Source organism: Malaclemys terrapin, chromosome 1 (genome assembly GCF_027887155.1).
Source record: "Malaclemys terrapin pileata isolate rMalTer1 chromosome 1, rMalTer1.hap1, whole genome shotgun sequence".
In the NCBI taxonomy this organism is placed as follows: Eukaryota; Metazoa; Chordata; order Testudines; family Emydidae; genus Malaclemys; species Malaclemys terrapin.
This window is the reverse complement of record NC_071505.1, coordinates 345,697,689-345,723,580: the sequence shown is the minus strand read 5'-3', so window position 1 is coordinate 345,723,580 and position 25,892 is coordinate 345,697,689. Positions and strand designations below refer to the sequence as shown.

The following is a 25,892-nucleotide window of genomic DNA, read 5'->3' as shown; positions in this document are numbered from 1 at the left end:
AAGGGGAGAAGAGCCTATCCACTCATACTACAAGGCACGCAGAAGTAAGGCATGAACACTTTACCCAGGCCAGGAGAGCACTGGCCCTCGTAGCGTGAAGAGACATCTTTGTGACGCTGCCAGGTTACCCTCCAAACCTAAAAGGGACAAGAAAAAAAAAAAAGTAGTTAAAGCCTGAATGGAACGTGCAGATTCATGCACAACGAGCACCGAACATTGATTCGAGTAAGAGAGGAACTAATGAAAGGCTTCTGTAGCCCCTTTCCTCTGAGTATCTCAGCACATTTTACAGAAGTAGTAAGACAGTATCTCAATTCACTGGCAGGAAGACAGAGGTTAAGTGGCTCTGCTGTGGTAGAGCCAAATACATCCCAGGTCTCCTGGCTTAGAATCATAGAATATCAGGGTTGGAAGGGACCTCAGGAGATCATCTAGTCCAAACCCCTCCTCAAAGCAGGACCAATCCCCAACTAAATCCCCAAATCCCTAAATGGCCCCCTCAAGGATTGAACTCACAACCCTGGGTTTAGCAGGCCAATGCTCAAACCACTGAGCTATCCCTCCCAGACCCCTGCTACTGTGTATTGTCAGATATTTATTTAGCACCTTTCATCCTGAAAAATCTCAAGCTTCCTTATGAACTAGTCCGGGGGAATCACTTTATCCAGCTTACAAGTGCAGCCACCTCTGGGGTAGAACAGATGGATTTCTGCCACACACAACGATGTTACAACTGTTTAGGAGGAGTAGCAAAGAATGCCACATCCACCTGAATGCTCAGTGAAGTAGTAGTCTGAGGACCTAAGTCTCCGAGTCGAAACACTGCTCAGATACCAATTAAAAAATGCCTTGGACCTATGTTGTCTAAGAGAGGTCAGGGCCTGAAGTTTACATCTCAGCTGAAAGCCATTCAAAGTTCTACAGTGTGTTTATGTCACTTCCCCAAGCTGTTCTCTCTGTGGCATAATAAATTTTATTACAGTAGTGTCTAGATACTGACCAATATCAGAGTCCCATCGTGCTGGGCGCTGGATAGTCTTTTCCAGGTATAAGAACATCTCTTTGTTCTTACTGGGGAAAATTACAGCAAAATGGAGTCTGGAGTCACCTGGGCAAGTCCCTGCATACTTTGAGTTACAAGGTGTATCTGCCTTCTCTCAATGGATCCATTGTATAGCTGATGGTCCTTAATGGGCCATCAAGCAGGCTAGTCGGAGCTGACACCAACTTGTCTGGGGTGTCACCCAGAAGCACAGCATAATTTTGAAATACAGACAGTATAGAGCCAATACTTATAAAACTTTAAATACAAAAAATGATATATGCACACAGACAGCATAATCATAACCAGCCAACCATAACCTTGTCTTAGACACCTCGTTTGATCCCCTTTATACAAGATTTGGTGCCACTACAGGACCATGGTTGCAACCATGTTCTATATGGTCCCAGATTATGTCAATAACGTCACAGCACATTAATCTTTGTTGGGCATTGTAAGTTATGCAGAGAGCTGGGGTTCTAGGTTAAAGGTGTCTCCCCACTGTTGATGTGGGGAGCAGGTGGTGAATGCCACGGTGATGGGGAGACCAGAGAGATTTACTCGGCGCTCTATCAGCCAGATCCAGCCCTGCTGTAAGCACGAATTGGAGTTACAGTAGGCCTGGATTTAACCCTCCATATCCATTTACAGAATCAGGTTCCAAACTAGCCACCAGTTAAGATTTAGCAGCCATTTGCGGGGTCTCCTCCTTCCCCACAGCATTTGGTGCCACCTCCTCTGGCTCTTGGGGGGGGGAGCACCGGGGTTCCAAACAAGGAACTAATCTCCTCGGGGCTGTGGGATCTTCTGCTAAGATAACTTTGTCCTCACCCACAACTATTTCACATTTGGGGACAACATATACCTTCAAGTCAGTGGCACTGCTATGGGTATCCACATGGCCCCACAGTATGCCAACATTTTTATGGCTGACTTAAAACAACGCTTCCTTAGCTCTCGTCCCCTAACGCCCCTACTCTACTTGCGCTACATTGATGACATCTTCATCATCTGGACCCATGGAAAAGAAGCCCTTGAGGAATTTCACCATGATTTCAATAATTTGAAATCCCACCATCAACCTCAGCTTAGATCAATCCACAAAAGTGGTCCATTTCCTGGACACTACTGTGCTAATAAGCGATGGTCACATAAATACCACCCTATACCGGAAACCTACTGACCGCTATACTTACCTATATGCCTCCAGCTTCCATCCAGGAGGCACCACATGATCCATTCTCTACAGCCAAGCTCTAAGATATAACCGCATTTGCTCCAATCCCTCAGACAGAGACAAGCACCTACAAGATCTCTATCAAGCATTCTTAAAACTACAGTAACCACCTGCTGAAGTGAAAAAACAGATTGACCGAGCCAGACGAATACCCAGAAGTCACCTCCTGCAAGACAGGCCCAACAAAGAAAATAACAGAACACCACTAGCTGTCACCTTCAGCCCCCAACTAAAACCTCTCCAGCGCATCATCAGAGATCTACAACCTATCCTGAAAGATGATCCCTCACTCTCACAGATCTTGGGAGACAGACCTGTCCTCGCTTACAGACAGCCCCCCAACTAATGTGATATATGCCATCATGTGCCAGCAATGCCCCTCTGCCATGTACACTGGCCAAACCGGACAGTCTCTACGCAAAAGAATAAATGGACACAAATCTGACATCAGGAATCATAACATTCAAAAACCAGTAGGAGAACACTTTAACCTGTCTGGTCACTCACTAACAGACCTGCGGGTGGCAATTTTGCAACAGAAAAGCTTCAAAAACAGACTCCAACGAGAAACTGCTGAACTTGAATTGATATGCAAACTAGATACAATCAATTTAGGCTTGAACAGAGACTGGGAACGGCTGAGCCATTACAAACATTGAATCTATCTCCCCATGTAAGTATTCTCACACTTCTTATCAACCTGTCTGTACTGGGCTAGCTTGATTATCACTTCAAAAGTTTTTTCTCTTACTTAATTGGCCTCTCAGAGTTGGTAAGACAACTCCCACCTGTTCATGCTCTCTGTATGTGTGTGTATATATATATATATCCTCAATAGATGTTCCATTCTATGGATCCGAAGAAGTGGGCTGTAGCCCATGAAAGCTTACGCTCAAATAAATGTGTTAATCTCTAAGGTGCCACAAGTACTCCTGTTCTTTTTGCGGATACAGACTAACACGGCTGCTACTCTGACATCTGCTAAAGTACAAGCACTACGGTAGGGGCAGGAGTCGTCGAATTATAACACAGTCCGAAGGACCACAAGCAGGGCTGCCCTGGATCCCCCCAGGCACTTCCCTTTGTATGGCCCGAGACTAGCGGAGAAGCGTCATTACCACATCTTGGACAAGTCCAAACACTGGAGTATTTCAGTACCCAAAGGCGTGTGCTGTCCCCACTCAGAACCCGGACTTGCCACTGTAACTCAGTAAGGCACAGACCGAGCATTTTTAGACTAGCCCTGTTCCCCAGCACCCCCCTTCGCCCCCTAATCATTACAGTGCCTTCTGTTTCAACTCCTACGTTTTGTCTGACCCCCACTTCACTGCCACTCTGAGGAGCAGCTCCATTGACAGCAGTAGGTACAGGACTAAACAGAGAACTGGGGTCAAAGACTCCCAATTTCTAACCCAGCTCTGACACCAGCTCTTCCTCTGGCCTTGAAAACACTCTGCCTTCATCTCCCCATCTGGGCAGTGGGGCTAGAGCCTGTCTGATTCCCAGGGGGATCGCAAGGAGTAGCTGATGTTTGTGAAATGCGATGGAAAGTCATTCTGTCAGTGCATGCTACGGTGCTGGACGTCCTCATTCAGACCCCAGAGACGGCTACAGCAAGCCAGGGTTCTAGATCGCCTTTCAGCCAAGCGGCTTGGTCCTTAGAGACCTGCATCTCAGACCAGCTCCTCCCCACCCACCCTGAACGTTTAAAGCCAAGGCTCCACCATCAGGAGAAGGAGGGGGAGTCAGTTTCCCCATCAGATCCGTCCCTCGAGTCAGTGGCATAAAGGCCTAAAACGACCTGTTCTGCAGCAGACTGCCAGGTTTCCTTCACGGCTAGCGGCAGCTGCGGTCTCCCATCCTTCGCCCCGAAGGCAGCCTCTTCGCCCCACACCCGTTGCTGAGACTGAGAGCCCACTGGGGGACGCTACGGGGGGTGGAAGGGGGGCTTCTAACAGCATCCAGCATAGATGCTAGCAGCAGCCACTTCTGGTTCTTCCTACCCACCCCTCCCCCACTAAATGGCTGGTTCTGTTTCTCTCCTCCCCCCCCCCCCCCCCGCTTTGCTAGATCACAGCAGAGGGAGGATTTCTCTTTACTCCAGCAGGCTCTCAGCTTAGGAGCTGGCAACCCCTCAGCAGCAGCTGATTCTGCTTGGGTGATGGCCCTCCTCAACGCTGCTCTATCTGGAAGAGAGCAGGATCCCAGGAAAACCCGGAGAAGATCTAAAAATGAACTGCTAAGCTGAAACCAAGCAAAGCGTGGCTCAACTCTGAGGCCTTTGAATGTTAGCCAGGCTTCAGGAGAGGCGGGAGCAATTCGGTGCTTCACAGCAGCCTGGTAAGGCAGGCAAAGAGCACGTCGGGATTATTTCCCCCTTTGCTGAAACGCAACCACCAAAGGGGCAAAACACAGCGGTCTAACAGCACAGGGCAATACGCCACACAATCCAGAGGTCAGGAAAGGCAGCAGAACACTGTAGCCAGTTGGAACTGCAGAGGGAATTTAGGTCAGCAGAATGTAATTAACCAAACCAGACACTAGCTAGGACACTCTCGTAGTGACCGCAAGTTGTCAAGACCTCCCTTTCAAATCTCATCTGAAAAGAGAGATTCCCTCCTCCCCAGGGTTGCACTGAAACATCGGAGGGAACAACGACCGAGGAAGGAACGGATTGTAGAGTTGTAGTGAGCACGATCACAGGCTTCCGTGTACTAGGCTAAATCTCTCCCTGGTGAAACTCCATGGACCCCAAGGCCTCGTCTGCACTAGCATTCTCGCTCCGTCACGGGTGGAGTCGAACTGGAGGGAAGTGTCAGCAAGAACCTCTTGGTGTTCACAGAGCCTGGTTCGCACCTGCCAGGGATGATCCTGGCCAATGGTCCTCCTAAGCTAGGCGAGCAAGGTTAATGAATTACTCTGAAATCAGCACCGTGCCTACGAACTCTAGCTTCAGCAAGTGCTGGCCAGAGATCAGGAGCTCCTGGGACCCAGGCTCCTCCCCTTACCTCTGAAATCCCAGGAAAGCCACGCCCAAGAGACATGCCTGTGGAAATGCACCCAGCGGAGCATGCTAAAGGCTTTGCTGTGGCATGAGCTGAAAGCTAAGACCTGCACATCTCTGACTTTCCTTAGCCACGTCTGAGCCTCCCACCCCTAAAAAGCTTCCAAGGCAGCGCTTTAAAACACACCCTTTAAGGTTCTTCAGGTTCTCTTCCTTGCCTGGGTTTCTTTGGAAGAATCAGACTCCTTCAGGGAGAGAGAAAAACCACTCAAAATTGGTCAGATTCCCTGGAAAGAGGTGCTCCGGAGAGAGCTGGGGAGGCTTGTTCTCTGGAGAGATGAAAGGGCTCCTGTGTTGGGCCCTTCTCACATTTCAAACACCATGATAAGAAACTCCTCCCCTTGCTCCTCTCCATGGTCTCCTGTTAACTCTTTCTGGGGAATCGCAGCAGCAGCACCAGTGCTGTCCTGGGAGGGAGGGGAGATACCCCGTCCCTAGCGCCACCGCACTGCTGTACTCCTACCTCTGGCATATACCATGAAGTGTGTGCTAAGAGCCAGTCACTTTTAGAGCTGCCAGATCCATTTCCTTCTGGTGGCTGGAGCCAACACAAACCACCAGCTGGAGGGGATGAAATCGAACTCCCAGACTTCGGATGCCAATTCGCAGAACTCCAGCCGGGGAAGCTGCAGTAAGCACCAGCAGAGGAGACCCCCCGCCCCCAGTGCCACAGCCTATTACTAGCACGTTGGAGTCGCCTGCCTCTTTACCCCAGTCTCACTTGGTTAATGGCAGCTCATCGGCAGCGCAGCGACCTTTGCTTCCTGTGGGGTTGCCACACTGTTACAGCACAGCAGAGAACGAACGCAGATAAAACGTGCGTAATACTAGGCACTACAGTACAGAGCTGAAGGAGACCGGATGGCTAAGGGGGCCACCACTCAGATTTGGGGAGGGGGAAGAAGTGGTTATAACCAGAGCTCAGAGGAAGTTCAGACACCCACCAGCCGGAGGATTAAACCTTCTAGCCACATAAGGAAGAAGGGGCTAGCGGGACACCCACCAGTGAGGTTCAGGCCCACTGCCAAACCCAGCTGCCGGGGAAGGGCAGGGTGCTGTGCTTTTTACCGGCATGCTGTCCCTACTGGCTGCTTAGGGACACTCATATCAGCCTCTGGCTAATAGGTGCCAGAACAGGAAAGTCCACAGGCCCCTTCTTGCTGTTGGAAAAGCCAAGCTGGATCTCTGCTCCACGCTCCAGAGCTCCCTGGCTTCTCTAAGGGGTGCAAGTCAGGTCTTCTCTAATTCTCTCCTTCAGACTTGTTTTGTCGCCTTCCTCACCAGGATAACGCCACTTCCCAGGTTAGCTGCAGCTCCTCAGAGCTCTCCCAAGCAAGAGCACAAAGTGACCTGATTCTTGACCATGGCATTGTCATTCTCAGGTTCTAAACACCAGCAGTGAAATGGACAGTCTGGTTCATTTACATCCAGCTGCTGTTTGCCAGAGCCTGGGGCAGCAGCAGCGATAACGGAGCAGTCTATCTACAGACTCAAAGACAGCCCTGAAGCAGTTCACACTCCGTTTCCGTTGGGAGAGCTTTCCTTGCAGCCACGAGGACTTGGAACATATGCTTTAAAAGATAAAAGCGAATCGATGCTGCAGGAGGTCATGGGTTAGACCCTCAGTCACCAGGGAAGATTTCCTTCGTGCTGCTGGCTGAGTGACTGCTTGGAGTTTTCAGCATCTGCTTAGACCACGCCATTTCTCACCACCGTCTGGTGAAGAGGGCAGAGAACGTCTGCGCAAACCATGGCTTTGCTGGAAACACCCCACCTGTTACCACCGAAATTCCAGCACACAAAGAAATACTAACAGGATACAGAACCTATTGGCTTGGTTCACTCGTCCAAACCTGGCTCAGGTTGGCAGGGCCAAACGTTTACCTGCTGATGACAGCAGCTGGATGTACGTGAAGGGAGACGCTTTTTGATTCTCTTTGAGCTTAAGTGGCAGAGATTCAAGAGCTGAAGGTCCAGGGTTCCGCTCCCAACTTCGCAGGGGTCATGGCGATTATGCAAGCGTCCAGATACTCTGGTGATGAGCATCTGTAGTGCACCTGAGTTAAACAGTCTTGGTCTAATTCCTAGCAGGCAGCTTTTCACATCACAAAAACTACCATCACAATTGGCACTCTTTGTTGGCCATTTCAGCAGATTCCCTGGGGTATTCAATCTTTTGGCAAACTGTTGCCTCATCCCTGGAGGTAGTTCCTCCGAATCAGGACTGAGATGCAGTGGGAGCAGGGTAGAGACTTGCTGGTGAAAGCTGCTGGAGACTGCAAGAAATTCACATTTTTTTTTAAAAAAAACCCTCCAGGCTGCTATAGTTCTCACTTGAACGCATTAAGTTGTGCACCTCAATAAGCTGCCCTATTTCCCACCTGCAGGTCCTGTTGACGTCAATGGGACACTCAGCACCTGTGAAAGTCTGGCCCCTCTTATTTGGGTACTTACCTTTTGGAACACAAGATTGAAAATTTTAACTTAAGTAACTGATCTTTGCTACACCTCTGAGGTGCTAGCCCCGTTATCCAGATGGAAAAAGCGAGGCACAGCGTGAAACATCCTGTTACTACTTAGTCCTTTCTCCTCCTGTCCACTTGTTTGTCTCCTCTTGCCGTTTAGATTATAAATTCCTTAGGGCATGAACTCGTTTAAGGCGTAGGATGCCTAGCCTAAAAGGGCCTGAACCTGGGTGAGCCCTTCAATGCCAATAATAAAATAGTAAATTAAGTGAATTGCCCAAGAACAAAGGAAGTCAGTGTCCAAGATGGGATTAGAACTCCAGCATTCTCCACTCTCAGCCTTGTGATCAGACCACTTCTTTGTCACGGCCAGCCTGTGGTGCAGCTGATGCCCGACAGAAGGTTCTACGCCGGGCAGAGTGGCTCACTCCCTAGGGAGAGTAGGGACCATATATTCCCCTGGAGGAGGAGACATGCCAGCCAGCGATCTTCCATGCTTTAGGCAGATATGCTTGCTGCTCTCTTCCTCTAGGCTCCCTCACTTCAGGGATGGGGAAGAAAGGTCAGCAGCTCAAAGTATCAAAGGGAAGAAAAATTTAATTTCCGCTGCAAGGCCGCGCTCACGGTGGCGGAATCGGTGTTGGCGATACCTGAATAAAAGCTTTCAAATGTGACGTAACCAAAGCCTTAGTCTTGCTACCAGTGCTTTACAACTGCAGGTACCACTCTGACGCCCAAAGCCCCACACCGCTGCAGAAGCGGCATCCTCACCTGGACTGAACACAAGGGGAGTAAAATCCAACCCTGACAGAATACGCTGCACTAAAGCTTCAATCCATGGCCATTCAGGGGAGTTACAGCAGCAATGGACAGAGACAGGACTGGTTTTAACACAAGGGACTGTGCTCTGCTGCAGTGGCTAACCCAGCCAAAATACCACGTTAGGCAAGGATGTTCCTTTGGATTTAGCAATTCTGCTAACAAACCACACACCCAGAGGAAGAGACGATCCACTCCCACTCCTCTAGTCCCCAGCACTGCTGCTTGCTTATATTCTCCCTCCCCCGCCCCCTGATTCCCTATTCCTCAGAGCTCTGGCCTGGATTTAGAGGAAAGAGGAGGAACAGGGGGCGGTGCTCCTTTTGCAGAAAGCACGCAGCAATTTGCCTGAATTTGAGCGCTTGCCACTTGGGTCATTAACCAACACCACAGTCTTTCACGTACATCTTTCCCACTCCCCCCACCAAAAAAATCAGGTTTGCGTCTATTCCCAGCCCCCACCGGCCTGATGAAAGGGGCCACCCCCCACCACCGAGCGCAGTCAGTACAAAGACACTTATTTTGAAAAAAACCCACCCTCTCCACGGGAAGCCAAAACTCCCGGATGTTGGCAAATCAAACTTAGCCTGTCGCTTCAGAGTTTAGCTACTTATTCGCACCTTTCAGAGCAAGCAGGAGATCTTGATCCTGCTGATTTTAAAGAATCCCAATAATCCAGCCCGACTTTGGAGCTAGGAGACCGTGATTTTATTATTATTTTTTTAAAACACCCCCCTCCACGCCACCCCCCTCCATCCATGTTTAAACAAACAAGGAAGATAGAGAAAGTCTTCGCTGAGGCCTTACCAGACTTCTAAAGCCACAATCTGTGTAAGGGTTTTAATCCGCCATTAGCATTTAAAACCTTGGAAGAGACCAAAAAAGGGAGAGTAACCACACACAAAAGAAAAGTTGTTGGTTTTCTTCTCAGGCTGGCAGGAGATGGTTCCCCCGCTTCCTGGCCCACAGCCAGAGAGACGTCACAGCAAGGAGTCTGCTTTCTTTAAAGGCACACGGCACCAAAAGATGCGCGGCAGGAGCAGCCCCAGTAGGTGGCAAGCTGCCACCAAATTCAGAAATGGACAGTCATGCTAAATGGACACATTGTAGGAAACCGATCCGCCCCATTAAACCTTTTCCTAGATACAGACGCTTGGTGCGACCGGTTTATACCTCGGCATTCCACCAGAAAAGGAACGATCAGATTTGGCACTTACGCAGCGCCACACAGACATTAAAGGGAAATCCTTAGGCACCCGTGTTAGTTTCCTAGCTTCATGTGAAACTAGACAAATTCGGACTGGCAGTAAGGGGTTAATTACTCTCACTGTTAAAAATTTATCATTGGAACAATTTACCAAGGGAATTGGCTATAAAGTCCCAGACTACAATGTTCCCTTCTGGCCCTCGAATCCATGGACAGTAATTTTCAATTTAGCCATTTAAGAGCAATTCCGCCCCCCCGCCTCCCTTCAGCTCCAAAAGGTCTTGGAACCAGAGTGGGGCTAGTGATGGGGCATTATAAAAATAGGCAACCTGCTCACAGAGACGATTACGTTGTGTTACAGTGACAGAGTCGAAGATCATCACAAAAAGGGGGCTGGGGACCCAAGCGCCAATTTAAAATCATTTTCAGTGTGGTTTGAGAGCCCGGACACTCTGCAATTCAGACTTGAAGACACAGATCCAGCTAACCTGGCTTTTCAGATGGTGTGCCCGGGAAAAGCCTTGTTTAAGCACACCTGGGTTTTATGCAGTTGTGGACTGGCACAATTCCACCTGAAATCCGGGGAGCTGGAACTATGCTGAAGCGGGTTTTAGAACTCCATGTTTAACTCTCCACGACACAGGGACTCAAAAAAGGACCTAGCCGATACCAGATTTAAAAAACCAAACAGGATAAACATCCCAATCATGGCTGGTTTAAGAAGTTAGGGGGAGGGGGGGGGGAAATCTGTAAATTCATGAAGGGTGAAAAGTGTCCTTCAACCTGGGCAGGTCAGTGTTTAACCCTTTCCCTACTGCTGACTGAAGTACGCAGACATCTTTGAACTGATCCTCTCTGTTGCGGTTGAGTACATCCCAGCCTTCCCTTGGAAATATGGCTGCTGAAACCTATGCATATTCCTGCAGTGGCCAGAGGGTTTCCAGCTGCCTGCCTGCTCTGGCAACGACTGGGGAATTTGAGGGGAAGGGTCAGAGAGTTTCCCCCTACCGCTATTCAAAGGGCCCTCCCAAATGCATACCAACAGGATGTGCAACAGAAGCCAACCCAGCAGAGCTTTCAGCCCTAGGACGTGCCCTGTCAGTAAAGCAGGAGCAGATGCCCAAAGCTATACCACAGCTGCTGTTATGTATACAACGGCCACTGCATTAGCCTGCACAGTTGCTGCACACCCAGAAGCTAGATTACAGCCTTGCATGCACGTTGGCGGATACAATAAGCATTGCAGACCTTGTCAATCTATACAGTTTCCTTTCTAAATTCAGTCTAGTATAGCTAGACTTGCCTGTGAGCTTAATGGCTGCTGATACATTTTAGGGGGACTGAAGGGCCAGCATGGCTGGTGGAATAGACACAAAGCTGTCAACAGAAGTTTGTGTCTTGGAGTGGACCTGTGGTCAGAGCACAGGACTAGGTACACGAGACCTTGCTTCTGGCTCCTGGTTCTGCAAATGATTCACTGTATGACAGTGGGAAAGTCACAGCCTTCGTTCTCTCCGCTCTAGAAATGAGGACACTTCTCCCTATTTTGCAGATGGTTTGAGGTTTACTTCATGAGCGTCTGTAAAGTATTCAATACATACAAGCTGCAGAGCGTTCCTACTATGTCTGGGCAGGGACAATGCTTTACTGACCTCTGGGCATCTCAAAGTGCTTTGCAGACAGCCCCTAATTAAGCCTTACAAATACACTTGAAGCAAGAACCCTCCCATTTTTCAGATGGGGAAATGAAGGCACAGTTTAGTTACTTGCCCAAGGTCACACAGGTAGAGCCATTATTATTTCTATTAGCACCTAAGAGCCCTAGTCTTAGGCCGGAACCCCACTGTGCTAGATGTTGTCCAAACACTGAAAAAGACTGCTTCTGCCTAGAGCTCACACTAGAACCCAGAAGTCCAATTCCTGCTCCCGTTACAACAACAACGCCTCTGCTCCATTTCCACCCTCTATTTCTAGTCCCGTTCACCCTTGACAAGTAAAAGAATTGCTTGTCTGAAAGCATTTTGCCTACTATTGGTACAAGTAACACCCAAGATCACTATAATTAGGCTTGGAAGGATTAGATTTTTATTGGTAAATGTCGGTAAAGATCTATTTCACCATACACCCAACTGACTAAAAAATATCTGCCTATCTGTATATTTCTATTATTATAGATAAGTAAGAAAAATGCTGCTTGAGAACTTATTAGTCAAAATCCAGTCATTTAGACTTCTGAATTAGGCTTGTTACAAACAGACTAACGAATGAACAGTAAAAACAGGTTGTAACAATGCTGGCCGTGGGAGCCAGCTGAGGTCACTCAATTAGGATGAACTGCAAACAAAACAGGACAGACAAACCCCAAAAGCTGGTGGATATTCCAATACTTAGATTTATCAAGCCAACACAGAACAGCTTCTCTATTACCTCACTGATTACTCAGAAGTCCAAACAACGCAGTTCCTTTAAAGTGCCCAGTTTCAGGCCTCCATCCAGACACATGTCAGATATGATGATGATTACTGAAAATCTTATCTCATCATATAAAAGAAAAGGCTCTTCCAATCCCAAAGGATCAGCCACACACCAAGGTCCAATTATAACTAAGATCTTACCCAAAATACACGCTTATAGCCAATTCTTATTAACTGAGAGAGAGTTAGTTAAAAGATCAATATACAGACAGACTTGAACTCAATTTTTGAGGTTCAGATACATAGCCGAGATTAGCTTGCATTTGCCAAAAGTCCTTTTAGAAATAGTTCATAGATTATAGTCCAATGTCCACATTCAGGGTGACTCCAGTCAGTGACTGGGGACCTCAATTCTTACGGCTTAGGGTTTCCCCTTCTTGAAACCCAAAGCAAATTTGAGATGAAAAAGGGTCATATCACAGGGTTTTTATACATTTCCAGCAGCTTTTTGGCCTGAGAAAACAATAGGCTTAACTTTCCTTCTCCTAAGAACATAAGAACGGCCATACTGGGTCAGACCAAAGGTACATCTAGCCCAGTATCCGGTCTACCGACAGTGGCCAATGCCAGGTGCCCCAGAGGGAGTGAACCTAACAGGTAATGATCAAGTGATCTCTCTCCTGCCATCCATCCCCACCCTCTGACAAACAGAGGCTAGGGACACCATTCCTTACCCATCGAGGCTAATAGCCATTAATGGACTTCACCTCCATGAATTTATCCAGTTCTCTTTTAAATGCTGTTATAGTCCTAGCCTTCACAACCTTCTCAGGTAAGGAGTTCCACAAGTTGACTGTGCGCTGTGTGAAGAAGAACTTCCTTTTATTTGTTTTAAACCTGCTGCCTATTAATTTAATTTGGTGACCCCTAGTTCTTGTATTATGGGAATAAGTAAATAACTTTTCCTTATTTACTTTCTCCACATCACTCAATTTTATATAAAACTCTATAATATCCCCCCTTAGTCTCCTCTTTTCCAAGCTGAAGAGTCCTAGCCTCTTTAATCTCTCCTCATATGGGACCCGTTCCAAACCCCTACTCATTTCAGTTGCCCTTTTCTGAACCTTTTCTAGTGCCAGTATATCTTTTTTGAGATGAGGAGACCACATCTGTACGCAGTATTCAAGATGGGGGCATACCATCGATTTATATAAGGGCAATAATATATTCTCCGTCTTATTCTCTATCCCCTTTTTAATGATTCCTAACATCCTGTTTGCTTTTTTGACCGCCTCTGCACACTGCGTGGACATCTTCAGAGAACTATCCACGATGACTCCAAGTTTCAGAGTAGCAGCCGTGTTAGTCTGTATCCGCAAAAACCAAGATCTTTTTCCTGATTTGTTGTAGCTAAATTAGCCCCCATCATATTGTATGTATAGTTGGGGTTATTTTTTCAAATGTGCATTACTTTACATTTATCCACATTAAATTTCGTTTGCCATTTTGTTGCCCAATCACTTAGTTTTGTGAAATCTTTTTGAAGTTCTTCACAGTCTGCTTTGGTCTTAACTATGTTGAGCAGTTTAGAGTCATCTGCAAACTTTACCACCTCATGGCAATTAGCACAGGGTAATTTATCCATTAAACAGTTCAGATACAGGTTATCACAACCTTCAAAGAGACAGAGACAATAATAATATTTCACTCAAGTGTCTTCCTAAATATTAATACTCCTTTTTTGATCTTTGAATCAAAGCTATAGCAATAGACAAGACTTGTTTGCTTACATCACAAGACCTGAGCAAACATCTACCCTTCTATCTCTAACAATGCAGACTTGCATTTCAAAGCTCTATTCATTTATATATCTTCCTAACCAGTCTTTAAAGTTCGGTCCTGGGTCAGGTCAGTCTGTGAGTTAATTAACTCTTTCTGGCCCTATGTCACCTTTCAATTAGATATTATATCACACTCAAAGTTACCATTTTGTTTTGATTTAAGAATATTTTCTTTGTATATTTTGACAAGTGATAGACAATTTGTGTTTTAGCGATTTATAAAGCTTTAGCTTTTTGAATCCCAACATCTATAGTCATTAAGTAATCCTCTGGACCCCCCACGCCCTAATTTCCCACAACTGTGAAAATATATATCGATATAAATAAATAAAATGCTTAAAAAACAAATCAATATTATCTATCAAAGTTACAAAAAAACTGAATTCTGCAAAGCTTAACTATAATTGAAAGACTGGAGACGGTCTTTTTTCCATTCATTTTGTGCCAATTATAGCACTTCGTATATAGTCCATTTCATTTCCCCCTCTCCCCCACATTCAGTTTCTCCTGTTTGAGCTTTTTAAGCAAGGGGGAGACTCATTTTTTAAAACCATTCATAAGTGTGGTTGAGAGACCAGAGAAGTTAGCACAGGCACTAATGGACAGGTACTAGCATATTATGATGGCAAGTGGTATAAGTAGGGCTGTCAAAAATTAATCGTGATTAATCACACTGTTAAATAGAATACTGTTTATTTCAATATATTTGGATGTTTTCTACATTTTCAAATATATTGATTTCAATTACAACACAGAATACAAAGTGTACAGTGTTCACTTTATATTTATATTTGATTACAAATATTTGCACTGTAAAAAACAAAAGAAATAGTATTTTTCAATTCCCCTAATACAAGTACTGTAGTGCAATCCCTTTATCATGAAAGTTGAACTTACAACTGTAGAATTATGTACAAAAAAACTGCACTCAAAAATAAAACAATCGTGAAAGTGCAACTTACAAATGGAGATTTTTGTTTGTTACTGTAGTGAGTTGGTGTGGCTCCTCTCCTGCCCAGCAGAGGGAGCACCCCTGCCGGCACCCGAGTTGGCGGAGCCACCGCCGCCTGTTCCCGCCCCCCGGAACTCAAGGGGCGGGACAGGAAGTATAAAAACTGGCCGCCAGAGCTCAGTCAGAGCCCAGCTGCCGCAGGAAGCAGACGTGCCGCCGGGAGACCTCTGAGACCCGAGACCGTTGCCCTAACTGGCTGGACCTGCCCCGAGCCCACTACGAGGAGGAGCCGCAGGAGCCCCCCCGCACCCGGTATTGGGAGGAGCCGTCGGGCCTGCCTCGCGCCAACTACGAAGGCGAGGAGCCCCCAGAGCCCCTCCGCCCCTGCTGTTATCCGGAGGAGCCGCCCGAGCCCCAGTGGCCGGATTTCCCCAAGGAGCTGCCGGACCTGACCCCAAGCCCTGGACCAGAGGAACCGATGCTGCTGGACTGGCCCGAACCCGGCGTCGCCAACGAGGTAGCCCCTGAGGGGGAACACGGAAGTAGCCCGGGGGTAGCCGACCCCAGTCAGGCTGTAGACACACATGAGCCGATGTCAGTGTGTTTCAGTCAGGACACCCCACTGACCAGCAGCGACACGAGCCGCTGCTAGGGCCCTGGGCTGGGACGCAGTGGAGTGGGTGGGCCTGCGTCCCCCGGTGGCAGGTTTCCCCTTCACCCAACTCTCAGGTGTAGGAACCTGGGCCTACCAAACAAACTGCTGTGTTGTTGCTCAGCCCCTGCACCAGAGGGCCTGAGCTCCCTGAACTGTGGGCCACTCAGGCCTGCATCGAAGGGCCTGGGCGTTGACTGTCTGTGCTTGTAGTGAGTCAGTGTGGCTCCCCTCAGCCCAGGAGGGTTGAGCCCCGGCACAAACCTACTACAGTTACATAACTGCACTCAAAAACAAAACAATATAAAACTTTAGCACCTACAAGGCCACTCGGTCCTACTTCTTGTTCAGCCAATCGCTAAGACCAACAAGTTTGTTTACATTTATGGGAGATAATGCTGCCTGCTTCTTGTTTACGTCACCTGAAAGTGAGAATAGGCATTCACATGGCACTGTTGTAGCCTGCATTTCAAGATATTTACGTGCCAGATGCGCTAAAGATTCATATATCTTTCATGCTTCAACCACCATTCCAGGGGACATGCATCTATGCTAATGACGGGTTCTGCTTGATAACAATCCAAAGCAGAGCAGAGCGACGCACGTTCATTTCCATCATCATGAGTTAGATGCCTCCAATAGAAGGTTGATTTTCTTTTTTGGTAGTTCGGGTTCTGTAATTTCCACACTGAAGTGTTGCTCTTTTAAGGACTTCTGAAAGCATGCTCCACACCTCGTCCCTCTCAGATTTTGGAAGGCACTTCAGATTCTTAAACCTTGGGTCGAGTGCTGTCACTATCTTTAGGAATCTCACATTGGTACCTTCTTTGCATTTTGTCAAAGCTGCAGTGAAAGTGTTCGTAAAAACAACATGTGCTGCGTAATCATCCGAAACTGCTATAACCTGAAATATGGCAGAATGCGGGTGTAAAAGAGCAGGGGATATACAATTCTTCCCCAAGGAGTTCAGTCACAAATTTAATTAAATTTTTGTTTTGTTTTTAAACAAATATCAACATGGAAACATGTCCTCTGGAATGGTGGCCGAAGCATAAAGGGGTATACGAATGTTTAGCATATCTGGCACGTAAATACCTTGTAATGCCAGCTACAAAAGTGCCATGCGAATGCCTGTTCTCACTTTCAGGTGACATTGTAAATAAGACGGGGGCGGCATTAACTCCCATAAATGTAAACAAACTTGTTTGTCTTAGCGATTGGCTGAACAAGAAGTAGTACTGAGTGGCCTTGTAGGCTCTAAAGTTTTACATTTTTTTGTTTGAGTGCAGTTATGTAACAAACAAACAAAAAAATCTACATTCGTAAGTTGCACTTTCAGGATAAAAAGATTGCACTACAGTACTTGCATAAAGTTAATTGAAAAATACTGTTTCTTTTATCATTTTTACTGTGCAAATATTTGTAATAAATGACATACAGTGAGCACTGTACACTTTGTATTGTGTTGTAATTGAAATCAATATATTTGAAAATGTAGAAAAACATAGTTTAACAGTGCAATTAAAACTGTGATTAATCACGATTAATTTTTGAGTTAGTCATGTGAATCAACAGTGATTAATCGACAACCCTAATAAGAGTCTTTATATACAGATCAAGAAAATCCTTTTAACTCAATTTTTAAAAATACACTAGATTACACTTGACTTGCATCTGAAGAAGTGAGGTTCTTACCCACGAAAGCTTATGCTCCCAATACTTCTGTTAGTCTCAAAGGTGCCACAGGACCCTCTGTTGCTTTTTACAGATTTAGACTAACACGGCTACCCCTCTAATACTTGACTAGATTTCAAGTCAACATTGTCCCCTTAACTAACTTGAGTTTTCACATCAATTGGGCCTTGTCTAGACTTAGACTTCAGAGGTGTGATATTAAAACACATTCTGGCACTTTTGAAAAATCTGGTGTAGATTGGGCAGTGGATACTTTAACATATGCTATCCTGGGCTTTAGCTTGACCATCTTAGCGTGTGATAGAAGCAGCGTGCCTGTCTTCACTTGACTTTTCAAGTGAATGAGTTAGATCAGAGTCACCTCAGATGAGGGAAATTACTAAACGTTTCACTGGCGCAATGAGAATAAATCACTACTGTAAGCCCCCTCTGACCCCAGTGCAGCACATCCGCACTGTGGCTTTGCATCGGTGTAGCTGACCCAGTACAAAAAAGATACCCAGCACAGACATGGCCTTTCAGAGTGTGGTCGCTGTGATAGTGTGACGAACTGGGACTGTTCTTACTGTGGTCTTTGAATGCTGACAGGGGAGTGTGGCTAGGATAGTCTGCATTGGGGGATGGGAGACTGACCGACGGAGAATACCTGAGCATGTAACATGAGAACCTAGGACGGGGTTAGAGGCCAGGTGACACCTTTGCCCGGGAAACTGAACAAAGGCTGTGGGAGGGGTCGCTGAAGGCAGAGTTTCAGGAGCTGGCTGGGAGGGAGACGGGGCTCTGACCTCGCAAGGGGGCTGGGGCGCCCTGGGACCCCAAGATGGACCTAACTGAGGGGGGGTCCTGTTGTCTGTGCCGGCAAGACCTGTCTTGGATTGTATTCCTGTCGTCTAAATAAACCTTCTGCTTTACTGGCTGGCTGAGAGTCATGGTGAATTGCAGGAAGCCGGGGGTGCAGGGCCTTGTGTCCCTCCACACTCCGTGAGAACTGGTGGCAGAGGTGGGATCTACTGCACCCCGTGGACGGCGCTTCCTGCAGTAAGTGACTGGGGAGCAGTAAAACGAAGGGGGATTGACGGGGCCAGGCGTGCTGAAGAGTGAGAGAGAGACGGTTATTACCCCTGGGAGTGTGTGACCAGCGAGAAGGACTTTTGCAGTAACAGGGCCCCCCGGGGGATCGCAACAAGTGGTCCCAGAGGCGGAGGAGTCTGCAGCTCGACCCTGGCAGAGAGGTGGTGACCTCGAGAAGGGCTGGCACACTAGGGGTCTCCCTGGAAACTGTGGGGAGCAGTGAGCACCCCGGCCTGTGAATGGCCTGCAGGAAGATGTATGCCAAGCGGCTTAAGAGCGATCTGGTGGAGCTGTGAAAGCAGAGGGGGCTGCGCAGTGGGAGGCTCACCAAAGAACAGCTCATTGCCCAGCTGGATGGAGATTGCTCGAATGAACAGATTCCTGTCTCTGAGGGAAGCAGCCTGGCAAATGCAGCGCAGGCACCAGGCAGGCACCAGTGTCTCTCCCATCTAGGAATGGTCAGCCGGCTGCTGAGGGCTTCCCGAGACCCCTCCTTCCTATGCCTAGGGGAAGGGCGGGGAGGAGCCCAGCAAATACCGAGGGCACCGTGACCCCCCTGGCCAGCAGGGGATCCTCCCGGCGAAGCTCGCTGGCCAGCAGGGGATCCTCCCGGCGACGCGCGGCATCCGTGGAGTGGAAGTGGCTGGAATGGGAGAAATAGCTAAAACAGAGCTGGAGGATCGTGAGAAACGGAGGCATCATGAACTGGAGCTGGCGAGGCTGAGGGGCCGCGAGCCCCCGGCTGCGGTGAATGAGGGAGGACCCAGGACTGCACGGAGCTTTGATAAGTGCATCCTGGCCCCACATAAGGAGGGGGAGGACATGGATGACTTCCTGGATGCTTTTAAGATGGCCTGCGAGCTGCACCAGGTTGATCCTGGGGACAGATTCCGGCTTCTCACCCCCTTACTGGACCCCAAAGCCGTGGCACTGTACCGCCAACTGGAGGAGGCGGAGAAAGGGGACTACGAACTATTCAAAAAGGCCCTGCTACATGAGTTTGGGCACACTCCTGAGATGTACCAGGAAAGGTTCCGGAGTCAGGATAAAACCCCCGAGATCTCATATCTGCAACTAGCCGTCCGCATGGAAGGATACGCCAGCAAGTGGGCTGATGGGGCCCAGACGAAGGAGGACCTGGTCAAACTGCTGGTACTGGAGCAACTGTATGGGCAGTGCCCATCCGACCTGAGGCTGTGGTTGAGGGACAAAAAGCCAGAGAACCCGCGACACGCAGGGTGGCTGGCCGATGAGTTTGTAAAGAGCCGGTCAGGGGATAACAGGGAGGAGTCCCAAAGGAACAGTCCCACCACAACGCAGAGAGAGAGTCACCATGGGACCTCCCAGCGGGAAAATACGGAAAAACTCCATCAAAGGGGAACATCCGGCATCAGGGCCATCCGACCCACTCGAGGGAACCCATGGGACATGGGCTGCTATCACTGTGGCCAGAGAGGCCACATACGGGCCCAGTGCCCCAGGCTCAGGGACAGACTGAGTAGACCGAACCCACAGAGGGTTGACTGGGTAGAGACCCAGCCGGGCGAGAGGCAGCATTCCCAGGGAAGGGGGGCTGGCAGAGTACCACCTGCTAAGGAGGGAGGAGAGCTCCAGGTCAGCTCCTCTGGGGGGCTGGATACTCCAGACTCAGGGTTTTTGGTTTATAGGGTGGGTGCGGGGCTGTCCCTCTGGAGAGAGTACCTTGTTCCCCTGGAGGTGGATGGGAGGAAGGTCAATGGATACTGGGATACGGGTGCAGAGGTGACGCTGGCCCAGCCCGAGGTGGTGGCCCCAGATCGGGTGGTGCCCGACACCTACCTGACCCTGAGGGGGTCGGTGGGACCCCATTCAAGGTACCTGTGGCAAGGGTACACCTGAAGTGGGGGGCACACCCGTATTTGCCCACTGAGGTGTTGATGGGGGGGACCTGGAGGACTGGCCAAGCAACCCCAGGGTGCCCTGGTCATGACATGTAGCCAGAGCCGGCGAGGGGCACTGCGCCCTGACCTTGGGGAGGATGCCTTGCCTGAGGCGCATGACCCTAACCTGGTGGGGAGGGAACACTCAGGGACATGGCTCAGGGAGGCTGCGGCTTCAGACCCAGCCGGCAAGAAAGAGCAGGTGGCCATCCCTGTCCCAGCTGTTGAGTTCCAGGCCGAGTTGCAAAAAGATCCCTCCTTGCAGAAGATAAGGGACCTGGCCGACCTCAGTGTGGTACAGACCATGGGGAGAGGTGGCCGGAAAAGGTTCCTGTGGGAGAAAGGGTTCCTGTACCGAGAATGGGCCCCCCCAGGGAAAATAGAGTCAGGGGGGATCAGGAGGCAGCTGGTGGTACCCCAGAAGTATCGCCGCCAGCTGCTGTGCCGGGCCCATGACATTCCCCTCTCAGGGCACCAGGGAACCTGGCGTACCCAGCAGAGGCTGCTACGGAGCTTTTACTGGCCTGGGGTCTTTGTTACTGTCCGACAGTACTGCCGATCCTGTGACCCCTGTCAGAAGGGGAGGAAGGCCCGGGACAAGGGGAAAATGGCTTTAGGACCCTTGCCCAGCATAGAGGAGCCTTCCCAGAGGGTGGCCAAGGTTAAAAGGGGGGCTCTGAACCAAGAGAGCCTGAATCACCGACGTCCAGACTGGAATGCTGGGAGAAGACCCCAGCCCAGTTGGAACCCCAGGGGTATTGGGGTGGGAAAAGGGCATAGGCCACATAAACCTTCCCACATGCAAACTACGAGTGCTACCGAGCAACCCCGACCTAAGGGGGGGGTGTGAACCTGGAGGGGCCTGGTGTAATTCTCACCAAGGAATGGGAGGGATGCTGGGGCATCATCCACGGGAACGGGGGTAGATTCGAACTTCCCCGGGTCACTGGCTAAAGTGACCCCGCTCAGTTCGGTCTCGAAGGGGGGAGAGATGTGACGAACTGGGACTATTCTTACTGTGGTCTGTGAATGCTGACAGGGGAGTGTGGCTAGGATAGTCTGCATTGGGGGATGGGAGACTGACCGACGGAGAATACCTGAGCATGTAACATGAGAACCTAGGACGGGGTTAGAGGCCAGGTGACACCTTTGCCCGGGAAACTGAACAAAGGCTGTGGGAGGGGTCGCTGAAGGCAGAGTTTCAGGAGCTGGCTGGGAGGGAGACGGGGCTCTGACCTCGCAAGGGGGCTGGGGCGCCCTGGGACCCCAAGATGGACCTAACTGAGGGGGATCCTGTTGTCTGTGCCGGCAAGACCTGTCTTGGACTGTATTCCTGTCGTCTAAATAAACCTTCTGCTTTACTGGCTGGCTGAGAGTCATGGTGAATCGCAGGAAGCCAGGGGTGCAGGGCCTTGTGTCCCCCCACACTCCGTGACAGATGGGTAACAAATGTAGCAAGTTTTCAATGACATTTTACCTATGTCTGGGTATTGCAGTGACCACTGTGACGGGTTGGATCACAGAAACCCCCCTGGGAGCTGCCAATTGATGTGCCAGGACTACCTCTGCTCCTATTTTCCCTGCCAGCTCAGGACTCCAGCACCCTGTCTTGCTAAGCCAGACACTCCCATCTGCTCCAACAAAGACCCAGGGTCTGAATTACTTGCCCCAAAACTGCAGGTTTACCTGAAAACAGCTAACAGAAGCGTGCTTGTCTTTAGCACTCAGATGCCCAACTCCCAATGGGGTCTAAACCGAAATAAATACATTTTACCCTGTATAAAGCTTATGCAGGGTAAACTCATAAATTGTTCGCCCTCTGTAACACAGATAGAGAGATATGCACAGTTGTTTGCTCCCCCAGGTATTAATACATACTCTGAGTTAATTAATAAGTAAAAAGTGATTTTATTAAATACAGAAAGTAGGATTAAGTAGTAACAGACAGAACAAAGTAAGTCACCAAGCAAAATAAAATAAAATGCGCAAATCTATGTCTAATCAAACAGAATACAGATAATCGCACCCTCAGAGATGCTTCAGTAAGTTTTTTCCTCAGACTGGACACTTTCCAGGCCTGGGCATAATTCTTTCCCCTGGTACAGCTCTTGTTGCAGCTCAGGTGATAGCTAGGGGATTCTTCATGATGGCCCCTCTCCTCTCTTTGTTCTGTTCCACCCCTTTATATATCTTTTGCATAAGGCGGGAATCCTTTGTCTCTCTCTGGGTTTCCACCCCCTCTCACTGGAAAAGCACCAGGTTAAAGATGGATTCCAGTTCATGTGACATGATCACGTCACTGTAAGACCCTAAGCCTTCATTCCTCCCAGCCTGACTTACAGGAAGGCTTGCTTGCAAACAAAGCCCCAGTCAATTGTCCTGGTTGATGGGAGCCATTAAGATTCCAAACCACCATTAATGGCCCACACTTTGCATAATTACAATAGGCCCTGAGAGTTATATTTCATATTTCTAGTCCCAGATACAGGAGTGGTACATTTATACAAATAGGATGATCACACTCAGTAGATTATAAGCTTTGTAATGATACCTTACAAGAGACCTTTTGCATGAAGCATATTCCAGTTACATTATATTCACTTATTACCATATTTTTATAAACCCAAGTGCCTCACAAGCTTTGCTGAATTTATCCTACCCTGCAATGGAACTAAGGAGCAGAGATATAAAGTGGCTTGACAAAGGTCACACAAGTAGTCAGTGGCTAAGCCTGGAATTGAACCCATCTCTTGTCCAATGTTTTTATCCACAGGCCATCATATTCAGCACCCATGTTCCAAGGGATTCAGATTTTGTCAGGTAAACACTTACATGTGTATAAGTCCAGTGTCCTGATCCTCAAAGTCAGGAGACCCTAGATTTAATCATAGAATCTAGGAACTAGAAGGGACCTCGAAAGGTCATCTAGTCTAGTCCCCTACACTCACGGCAGGACTAAGTATTGTCTACATCATCCCTGACAGGTGTTTGTCTAACTTGCTCTTAAAAACCTCCAATGATGGAGATCCCACAACCTTCCTAGGCAATTTATTCTAGTGCTTAACCACCCTGACAGTTAGGAAGTTTTCCCTAATGTCCAACCTAAACTGCCCTTGCTGCAATTTAAGCCCATTGCTTCTTGTCCTAGCCTCAGAGGTTAGGGAAAACAGTTTTTCTCCCTCCTCCTTATAACAACCTTTGACATACTTGAAAACTTATGTCCCCCCTCAGTCTTCTCTTTCCCAGATTAAACAAACCCAGTTATTTCAATCTTCCCTCATAGGTCACGTTTTCTAGACTTTGAATCATTTTTGTTGCTCTTCTCTGGACTTTCTCCAATTTGTCCACATCTTTCCTGAAATGTGGCACCCAGAACTGGACACAATACTCCAGTTGAGGCCTAACCAATGTGGAATAGGGCAGAAGAATTAGTTCTTATGTCTTGCTTACAACACTCCCCAGAATGATGTTTGCTTTTTTGCAACAGTGTTACACAGTTGACTCATATTTAACTTGTGATCCACTATGACCCCCAGATCCCTTTCCGCAGTACTCCTTCCTAGGCAGTCGTTTCCCATTTTGTATGTGTGCAACTGATTGTTCCTTCCTAAGTGGAGTACTTTGCATTAGTCCTTATTGAATTTCATCCTATTTACTTCAGACCATTTCTCCAGTTTGTCCAGATCATTTTGAATTTTAATCCTATCCTCTAAAGCACTTGCAACCCCTCCCAGCTTGGTATTATCCTCAAACTTTAAGTGTCCTTTCTATGCTATTACCTAATCATTGATGAAGATATTGAACAGAACCAGACCTATAACTGATCCCTGTGGGACCCCCCCTTGATATGCCCTTCCAGCTTGACTGAACCATTGGAAAACTATTCCTAGAGAGTAATTATCAATCAGTTATGCACCCACCTCACAGAAGCTCCATCGAGGTTGTATTTCCCTAGTTTGTTTATGAGAAGGTCATGAGACAGTATCAAAAGTCTTACTGAAGTCAAGATATACCAAGTCTACCACTTTTCCCCCATCTACAAGGCTTATTACCCTGTCAAAGAAAGCTATCAGGTTGGTTTGACATGATTTGTTCTTGACTGACTGTTGCTGATATGCTGACTATCACTTATCACCTCCCCATTCTCTTTAAAAGGTCAGATCACATCTGATACAAAACGTAGGCTCTACAGGAATAAGGTTTTACACAGATCCAGACTGTAGTTTCCATGATTGCCCCTTTTAATTCCAATGGTAAGTTTAATCAACAATTTAATTTTTCCCTAAAGTGTGTACAACATATTGCAGCACTGAGGCAACGTATAAGAATTTGAAAATGAAAAGGAATAGAATAAAAGCAAATTGACTAGTTGATTTTTTTTTTTTGTCCAAGCCAAGAGCAATGCAAAAAGCAAACTTACACAATATCGAAGAGTAAATCAGATTTCTGTCACGGAAAGAACATCCGTGGGTTTTTTTCGTGGTAGACGAGTTTTTTTTTCAACCTCTGAATTTGTTTTTCATCTGACAATGTCTCTTTAAATCTGTTTCCTAAATCTGATTGGGAGAGTTCCTTATGCACCAGCAAAAGCGAGTGTTACTAAAAATAGCCACCACAGCAGCTCAGCTCTCACCAGCCTCCCACAACAGGCTAAGGTGCACAACAGAGTAAGGATACAAGAACACCAGTCTTGGCATTTCTGGAGCACTTCACATCTTAAAAACACCAGGCATTAAAATTGGCTTGGAACAGAATTTAAAATAAGCAAAAAATTTTAGAAGTCATGAAATCCCAGGTCAGCCCCTTTATTAATACTATTTATAATACAGAGCACCTGACCCTAGTCCAAGGAACAAATCTCTAAGTATCCATCACTCATCTGCTTACAGAAGAATGAAGCTTTCACATTTTAGCACCATGTCACAATCAGCCCACTAGGATGACCACTTCTGGACTATTAGTTTGACCTCCTTTATAGGGGCAGATCTGCAGCCGATGGAGAACAAACAAGGTGTTTTCTACTAGAATCTGAGCGTTTCGCTCGCTGAGGTTCTAGAGATCCCAGAAGCACGTTCTGGCTTGCAAGCCAGAAACACGGTGGCACTGATGGTAAAAATCAAGTGGGGCCATTATTCTTCAAGTCTGTCTCCCTTCTCTGTGGGAAGACAGTGGGACAGAGTGTTAGACCTCATTTTGAAAACCCATTTCTCGATGCAAGCAGTCTCTGCAAACACCAACTTGTCTTCAACGTTCCCTGTTTGCAAAGGCTGAGGCAAGGCATCTTTGGCTGTCTCTGGGGTCAAGGAACTCTTGAGCAGTGTTCCACAAGGCTCAGTTTTGTCTCATCCCCCACCCCAAAAGTACGTGAGGCCACTGAGAACATAGCAAGCAGTACTGGGGCCAGTTTCCCTCAGACTCCGGGATCAGACCATCTATACTTTCATCAGCCACCAGGGCATTAGTCACCAAATTTTAGCCCTGCCAGGAAAAATTAATTCCAGACAAAAAGAAAAG

General features: G+C 47.9%; 1 protein-coding gene across 4 annotated transcripts in view; it reads right to left on the bottom strand.

Moving 5' to 3' along the window:
• NUMA1 (nuclear mitotic apparatus protein 1) overlaps positions 1-25,892 on the bottom strand; it is a 74,325-nt gene that overhangs the window by 36,737 nt on the left and 11,696 nt on the right. For 3 of the 4 annotated variants that reach the window (XM_054015934.1, XM_054015937.1, XM_054015936.1), the window contains exons 1-2: positions 9,435-9,570; positions 65-137 (exon numbers count right to left, since the gene is read on the bottom strand). In XM_054015934.1, the coding sequence (XP_053871909.1) occupies positions 65-106 (42 nt within the window). In that variant the 5' untranslated portion in view covers positions 107-137; positions 9,435-9,570. Of the gene's footprint in view, positions 1-64; positions 138-9,434; positions 9,571-25,892 lie in introns of those variants that run through there. The other variant, XM_054015935.1, reaches the window with a different exon arrangement.